Source organism: Cyprinodon variegatus, unplaced genomic scaffold (genome assembly GCF_000732505.1).
Source record: "Cyprinodon variegatus isolate N-32 unplaced genomic scaffold, C_variegatus-1.0 Scaffold529, whole genome shotgun sequence".
In the NCBI taxonomy this organism is placed as follows: Eukaryota; Metazoa; Chordata; class Actinopteri; order Cyprinodontiformes; family Cyprinodontidae; genus Cyprinodon; species Cyprinodon variegatus.
In genome coordinates, this window is record NW_015150982.1 from 93772 (window position 1) to 102128 (window position 8357).

Sequence of the window (8357 nt, forward strand, 5' to 3'; positions counted from 1 at the left end):
GATGGATGGATATTGTCAAATTAGACTTAATAATTAGAATTCACTGGCTATGGAGTTTATGTTGTTTTATTTTTTTGAAATCATAAACAAAGGAGAAAACTGTTTTTTTAGCATGCATAAATTCAGAAAATGCATTTAGTTTTACTTTTTCGGTATTTGAAAGTTTCCATAAACTGCCGGAGGGTTACTTTTGCAGTATGTTTAGTCATATCTTTTAATTTAAACCATAAACATCTCTTCTAGTTACAGTTATTAAAAAGTCTTGAGCAGGTTATCTTTGAAAATTATTTATATAACCCTTTAATTCAGGTCATCTTTTTCTTCTTTATGTACAACCATCTTTTTGGCATTTAATATCCCTAGATAATGAAACACCCATAGTTTATTGAAGTGTTACTGTTGTGTTTTTCCAAGACTAAATATTGATTGATGCTGCAATTATTGAGCCTAGATTGATTCATGTCTGAATTCTATAAACCCTCCACTTTCAGTATAATAGTGAACTTACTTATCATGTACATCTCCTAATACATCAGACTTGGTGCAGATAAAGTGAATGTGTCGACACTCGCCACCGTTTCCCAGGAGACTGCTTGCACTTTTTAGGATCTCCCAGGATTCTTTATCTGCTGCTGCCCGGTTGATTTCAGATACAATCCACACAGCAGAACAGTTTCCAACAATCTAAAGTGATAGATTTATAATGTGAATTAAGCTTAAATGTATTTTTGAAATATAAGTTTATAATAATAATTTACGACGAGGACAGGTCCGCAGTATAAACATGTAATTTACCCTCTTCCACATTGTGTCCCTGCTCTTGTTACGATCTCCATTCCCAGGAAGGTCCACCAGAGTTACATGCTGGAGAAAATCATTATTTGGCACTTTGACAGTCACACACTTCACAAGTGGCCAATACCACCTTTGTATCTCTCTTTTGCCTCCTTGTCTGGTGTATTTAACAATTTTTGAAGATAAGTCCTTGGACTTGAAGAATATAGAGACAGAGGAAACACATCAGTCCACAATTATAAATGAAAAGTAAAGCACAAAAGATTTTACTTTGTAGACCCCCATTTTTGAGGGAATCGGGGTCGGCCCCCAGTTCTAAAAGTGCTTTTCTTCATATGTATCTAGAAATTGTAATTCTTGCTGGTTTTACAGCAGCTAAATAGGTGAAAGATCTTTTATGAATAAAATTCTTCTACGGTCTTCTACAGAATATAATTTCAGTTTGGGTCTAGACATTGAAGGTCTGGACTTGGACTAGGTTGTCTTTAAACATGAATAAGTTTTGTATGCTTTTTTCCTCTGATAGGAGACTCCCATTTGTTTTTATATAGTATTATACCACTTTTATAAGGCCAGAACCACAAGATGTTGTTTAATCAATCTTACAGATTCACAAGTTAAAATCTTCTTTGTGGACTGAAGAAATTCTGGAATCTCTCTGAAGTTTTTAATATCCATGAGTTGTTGCGAGGATTTTTGTTTCCATTCTTCTCCATACACTGCTGAAAGCTTTTCAAAAAGGTCATAACGGCTATCAATATCATCATCGTCGTCATGCCTCTCCTGCTCTCCATCATCTTCAAAAGACTGGTCTATGGTTCCCACCTCGTCTTCCCACTCCTGAAAAGAATGAGAAACCCTGAGATGTTTTAGGTTACATAGAAAATGAGGAAACTGTTTAAAATCTCTATTTACCTCTTTGGTGATAAACTCTATCTCTGCTTCATACTTTGAGTTGTGCATATTTGACTCCACTTTAATCATGACCGAGGTACATGCATCAACATCTCCTGATGGCAAAAGTGTCCGTACACCTAAGACAGCATTTATCAATGAAGTCTTTCCAGCTCCAGTTTTACCAAATACACCAACTAACTCCCTCTTGTCCATCTCCAGATCTTTAATTTTGGTCCTGTAAAAAAATTTGAGAAAAATTAATTAAGTTAACTTCAATAAATATTAACCTTCAAAAGTTAGCTGGGCATGTCTCAGACTGTGTCGGAATAGTGCAGCTTGATAAATAACATCCTACTCGCATGATTTCTACGCCAAGATCAAGCTATAACCATAGAGTGATCAGCTCTGCCTTGTATTCTTAGGGACCGAAACAGATATTGGTAGCTTGTAGATATAACCTCACATGTGAGTATTATTGTCTCTGATGTTGAAAGTAAATGACCAGTACTTGAACCCTAAATCCACTATACTACATTTAGTCAATCACACTGTATAAACCTCAGCTGGACTGGGGCACACTGACACAAGCAAGACTGCTGTACAGTACCCTCTGACCACCAATAGCAATCAATGAAAAGGACACAGTGATGGAGAAGACAGTTGACCTGGGGCTCAAACCAGAAACCGGACGTACCCCTACCTCTTACACCACTGTTGCTCTGTAGAATCACAAAAAGTCCCTATCCATCAGTGAGATTTAAGGTGCTCCAATAGAATAGAGTGATTAACTGTGTTGAATGCTCGCCTGAGGTCCTCTACTACCAGCACTATAGTTCTTTATTCTTCATTTTAATTTGACACATTTAGAAGCGCTGTCTTGGTACTGTGGTAAGCACACAAACCTTAGTAGAAGACGCTAAAGAAACTGGTTGTTGTTACTGGGGTATTAAATATATAGGCAAAACTTTTTTAATATTCTTACTGGTTTGAGATGTGCCTGAAGTTCAGCAGTAGGAGCTTGTCCAATTTGTTCTTTTTCAACAGCTATTTGGCAGTTTTTGTTTTTAGGGCCTGGGGAGTGTACCTGACAAAGTAGGATGTTTATATTGATTGAGCCAAGTCAGACATTTTGATTGGAAAATCTCTCTTAAAACAAGCTGTGAAGAAAAAAGCCACACAAGTCTGACACAGCCTCATCTTACATAATCAGCATGTTCTTTAACCATTTTATGCCATGAATATTTTTGGTGCTAGCAGGGGAGCCACATGAAGACAGGAGGTTTGTAAGTCTTAAAACAGGTGCAAACATGTTTGTATGCACAGAGCAAATATTCAAAGAAAATTCAAAGTGCTTTGTATTTGCAATTCAGCAGACAGGATTGTGCCAACCCTGTTTTGCATGTTTTCCTTCGTGAATATGCAAATCATAATCTAATGACCACCCGGGCAAATCCAAATATGGAGGAAATGCAAATGTAAACAGTCACTATACACAAAGCAATTTTCCAAATCGAAAACTCAACTGCAGCCACATTTTTGTGTGTTTTTTTTATTATTTCTGAAAGTAAGGTGGAAACTGACACATAAAATTATCTACCATTGGACCAAAGGATGGAGAAATATTCTGGGTGTATGGAAACATACTGTAATTGGACCGTCAGAAATAGGAATAGTAGAATAATCTGAATAAAGAAAAAAAATTATACAGGCTGGCACCATTGCAAGACAACAATCTTTATACAGCTAATAAATCTAAAAGCAATAAGTCAACTTGAATATTGTAGCATGGTTATAAAAACGGGTTTAAAAGATACGAGGGAGACTGCATATTTCTTTACAACATGGATTTTTTCCCCCCATCTATTTAATAAAACATATTCATTCAAGGTTATGCTTTACTGTATTTTCTTTTACCTATTTTGTCATGCTTTGAGAAGGCTATGAGGTGCACATTATTTTGTTCAATTTCATAGCTTTGAACATATTTTTTCTTATATTGCCACTCTCAAACTGCTTGTAGAATGCACAATCTGCTTTTTTAATGGAAGGAACAAAATCTGTTTGCAGGTTTTAACATTCCAAAGCTTTATTTGTTGGGCACAAAGAGGAAGACACAAAACATACTTACTTTAGGAATTCATTAAGATCTGTGCTGTCTTGATTGCTTAGGTTAGTATGAACATGGGCCATAATGTTTTTTACGTCATTCAGTATCATTTCTTCTGTTGGTGAAAACAATACAAAGACTGAGCAGCAACACTGACCAATGAATGTGAAGCAAAGTTAATGTTATTGTAACTTTAACTCATGTTTAAACTACACATTGGTCAACAATTTTATTTTTGTTGATATCCAGCATTTACCTAAAAGGGTTTTATATATTTATATCAATATTAATTTGGCACTATTATTAAAAAAAAATAAATACCTGAGTTTTGAAAGCTGCCACGCTGCCGTTTTACTGCTGGTTTGTCTTCTTTAGATTTCTCCTGAAGCTCAATTTCACTTTTTCTTTTTCCTTGTTCCAAAAATAATTAATTGGTTATCTCAATATTAGTTTGATCAAATAACAAACTACTTGAGAATCAGATTAAGACTTTTGTTTACCATATATATTACTTGCTGAGGACACAACCTGTGGATAAAAAATAAATCAACAAAAAAAAACACTTGTCAAATTTTATATGGCTCAAAGCACAAGCATAATATGAATTTAAATGTAAGGTGTTCTTTACAGGGATTAAAATATTTTGGCCCTAGGCTGGATTTCTGGCTCGTTAATAAACTCCCGGGAAGATGTCATGACCATAGAAAGAGGTCTCACAATAAATGGAGCTGGGCATGACTGGAGGAGACAGGGTGAGATGGCAAGCCATTTAGCAGCTGGTGCAGAAAGTTAGGTGAACCAGGCGCTTGCTTCTGCACGCTGTGCTTCAGGAAGCTTATTTACGCATCCAGTGGCAAAAAAGTGCTACACAAACATGAGTTAGACCCTGGTCATCAAGCTGCTGTTGGTGTGATCCTGCACACTACACAATTGACACCTTGTGAGTGTAGCTTAATTTGTAACCGGTTAAGGACAACGCTTAGCATTAAAACTGGATATCAAAAGAAATGTGGTACATGCAAGTGGTAGATATACAGTAGATGCACTTATGCAATCTTCTGGCCGTTTTTGGTATTGGATTTTGAAAAGTCAAATTTAGTCTTCAATCAATCAATCTCTGATCCCATTGCTCCACACACCCTTGGCAAGGCTTGACACACACAAACATATATATATATATATATATATATATATATATATATATATATATATATATATATATATATGGTGCCTAGGCGGAAATTCAACTGAAGAAACTGATTGATCGCCTACATCCACCTACAATACAGCGAATCAGCTTTGAACCACAGCTCCACGAAAGCCAATCGGCGTCCAAAGTTCTTCTTTGGCCTCGGATCTGCAGCTTTTCTGCTACCTAGAGCGCAGGCGGTGGATGCGTGTGTAGCTTCATTCAGATAACCCCCGTTTCAACCCACCTCCAGCCCCTCCTCCACCATCATAACAAAAACTTCCTCAGTTTCATTACTCCCGGACTCTTACTGCATTCCTCGTCTCATTTCAACTTGTCTGGTAGAAGACCACCATGTTCGATTTATTTATTTAAATTTATACTTGTGTGACCTTTGTTATCATGGTGTGATTTCTATAATGTAAATGGAGGATGAAAAGACAACACTGGCATAAAATGTTGGGCCATATATATCAACAGCATATATCTGGGATTGGTTAAACTGATGTCAAAATAATCCGTATCTGCATAGCATATGTAAAAACAATATAATGTAGGTAATTCTGCACTGTGTGCTTACTATGACTATGGATTTCTACAGCAGTAATTAACTCTGGTTTCCATTTTAATTATCACACATATTATTATATTTCTGTTTTTTAAGCTTGTTCTTTCTATATATCCCAGTAAAGAACTTGTTTTATATAGATTTATAACAAGAACATGTGACCAGACATATACAGTAGTAACTGCGCATGTTTGAGCTCCACAGTGTCATTACTGACCTCTTTGCTCTGTTCCGTTGTTTTTATGAGGCTTATGTTCCCTATATTCTAAAGCATATTTGAAGAAGTAATTTTCAGAGAAATAGAAAAAAAAATAATAATAATTGCTGAATGCTATTTAGGAGCTAAGTAACTTCAGGAGGCAATTCATTGTACTATGTTTTACTCAGAAGCCTGAGAGCAAGGTCCCCTAAATACTAATATAAAACACTTTAACTGTAGTCCCCCTTACCTTGGATAAACCAGGTGCAGCTTTTTCTTGCTGTTGGCACTGTAGGAATAGTTATTTTTGTTATACCATTAATGTGCTTAGGAAAATATACAGATATTCATAGTTTAATGTCTGTTACACTTTCATGGATGAAATAGCTTTGGCTTACCGCTTTAGGACCAAGTTCTCCATTTCTTTTACTTTCTTCCTCCTAAAAAGAAAGGTCATGTTATTTATATATATATATATATATATATATATATATATAATATTCAGTCAGTCTGATTAATTGTTTATAAGCTCTATAGTTTGAGTATATAAACAATTCATCTGATTGATTGAATATTAAAATAATTGTCATCTAATTTAGTAATGGATTAATTGTTAAATAGAGTTTAGAGACTCCAAAACATGCCCTTAGCTGACAGAGCAACCCACTTAGAGCAGTAATTATACCAAGATTGTCAAAAAATATATCAACAGTTTGCATTTAAGGTAAAAAATAAAAAAAAACTTTTCCATCCTTTAGTATGCTCTATCCATAACACCTCAAGTGGAAAAGTTTTAGTTTCAGTTGGTTTAATTTTGTAAAAAGTATTTTTTAAGGAGCCTTTTTCTATCTGATTATTAATTGAAAAACAATCGACAGATGAATCGATTTGCAAATGAATCGTTAGTTGCATATACAATGAAATACATATATACATATTTATATATCCATATACTGTAGATGTATAGATAGATATGTTTAAACAATACCTTTAACATCCTGAGTTTCTTCTTAAACCGAGCCCTTGGTCCCACTTTTGGTATCAATATTAAAATATCTTTATCCTCCAGACAATAAAGACTCTCTTTATCCACTCCTTCATCTGTGATTCAGAAATTCAGTTATTTACACCTGTAGAACTAAGATTTATAAAGAATGCAAACTGCTAATTTTTGCAAGACTGAGACTATTAATCTAACTCAAATTGATAAAGGACAATTTATCCCATATCGTAGAATGATTAACCCTCGATTTGAATAAAGTGCTGAGCTTTTACATTGTTTGCCTCATCTTTTTATTACAAAGAGAAAAGGCGGAAACATTTATGTAATGAAACTAATATCTAAGTCCATGCAAGACAATTGACCCTAAAGTTATTTATGTTTGACAAGCATATAAAAAAATGATTTTCTAATGAATAAAAATATTATACATAGAAAAGATCATGAAGAAATATTAAAGATATTCACCAAACAACACTTAATGCTGAGGATACAATGCACATAGGACTTGTTCTTATCAACTGTCATGCATTGTCATACTTTACCTTCAAATTTTTTTATGAATTCATTGAGACCCCACTGGTTTAGTTTGTCATGCACAAAGGTATCCATTTAAAAAAACTGAAACTGAAAGGAAATAATCATACTGTCAGTATTGAAACTACCATAAGTAAATTTTCCAGCATGCAAATTGAAGAAATCCAGTAAGAATAAACTTTTTACAGTTGAAAATTAGACTTTAGAGTATATAGATATAGAATATTCACCTGTTTCTGAAGGTCAAGCGAAGAGTTATGTCAGGGAGAAGGAAGGAGAAAACTTAAAAAGAGAAAAAACAGAAGGGGGAAAAAATTATCTTAGGGAGCAGAAAAAGACTTGTGAATGTGAACACAAAATGCCACCTGCTTTGAAACTAACAGCCAAGTTGCATGGAGAGATGAACCTACTAACAGTAATAATAGTCTGTTGAAAAAACTCAGAGAAAAGAGGAGGGGTTTAAGAAACGAATAATGAGAGTGAAAAACAGAAAAAACACTTGAATGGTTTCACTTTTACCAAATTAAAGAGGCAAAAACCTTGGAAGGTATTTGTCATACTCATGTGTTTTAAAATCCATGCCAGTTGTTTTTACAGTTTTGTTATGCAATGGCAAACAGGTCTCAACTCGCTCAGCAAAGCAAGACCTGGACTCCTTGTTCTGACTAAATTAAGGCTATGGAAGTAAATCTGTGTCGCTCGGATTTGAATTAAAAATGCCACTGAAATTTAAATGTTGTATGTTTGTACTTACTGTTTCAGTGTTAAAATATATTCAGAACACATTTTTGACTTAAAAAAAATTGATTGTCAATATTTCTACACAGTTGAAATTTAATTTGTTATTTTTTCTTCAAGCTAAAAATTCACATTACTATTTCAAAGTGATTACATTATTAATACTTATTTTTCAGTTAAATTTTTCGGTGTTAAAAAATCTGCATATAAAAAAATTCAACCTTTCAAAATTCAAACTCAATATTTTCAGCCTTCTGAGATTCAACTGGCTCTATTTCACTGTCTTAAATTCAGCGTCTAAATTCAGTGTAAAAAGGGAAGGGGTTA

The 8357-nt window shown here is 34.3% G+C and overlaps 1 protein-coding gene across 1 annotated transcript in view; it reads right to left on the reverse strand.

Moving 5' to 3' along the window:
- LOC107095206 (nuclear GTPase SLIP-GC-like) overlaps window positions 1–7652 on the reverse strand; it is a 13178-nt gene extending 5526 nt beyond the window's left edge. The window contains exons 1-12 of the mRNA XM_015391203.1: window positions 7523–7652; window positions 7301–7382; window positions 6744–6856; window positions 6154–6195; window positions 6006–6044; window positions 4300–4327; window positions 4121–4210; window positions 3821–3914; window positions 1711–1927; window positions 1402–1635; window positions 796–990; window positions 509–684 (exon numbers count right to left, since the gene is read on the reverse strand). Of these exons, the coding sequence (XP_015246689.1) occupies window positions 509–684; window positions 796–990; window positions 1402–1635; window positions 1711–1927; window positions 3821–3914; window positions 4121–4210; window positions 4300–4327; window positions 6006–6044; window positions 6154–6195; window positions 6744–6856; window positions 7301–7367 (1295 nt within the window). The 5' untranslated portion in view covers window positions 7368–7382; window positions 7523–7652. The remainder of the gene's footprint in view (window positions 1–508; window positions 685–795; window positions 991–1401; window positions 1636–1710; window positions 1928–3820; window positions 3915–4120; window positions 4211–4299; window positions 4328–6005; window positions 6045–6153; window positions 6196–6743; window positions 6857–7300; window positions 7383–7522) is intronic.
- Between the last annotated feature and the right edge of the window lie 705 nt (window positions 7653–8357).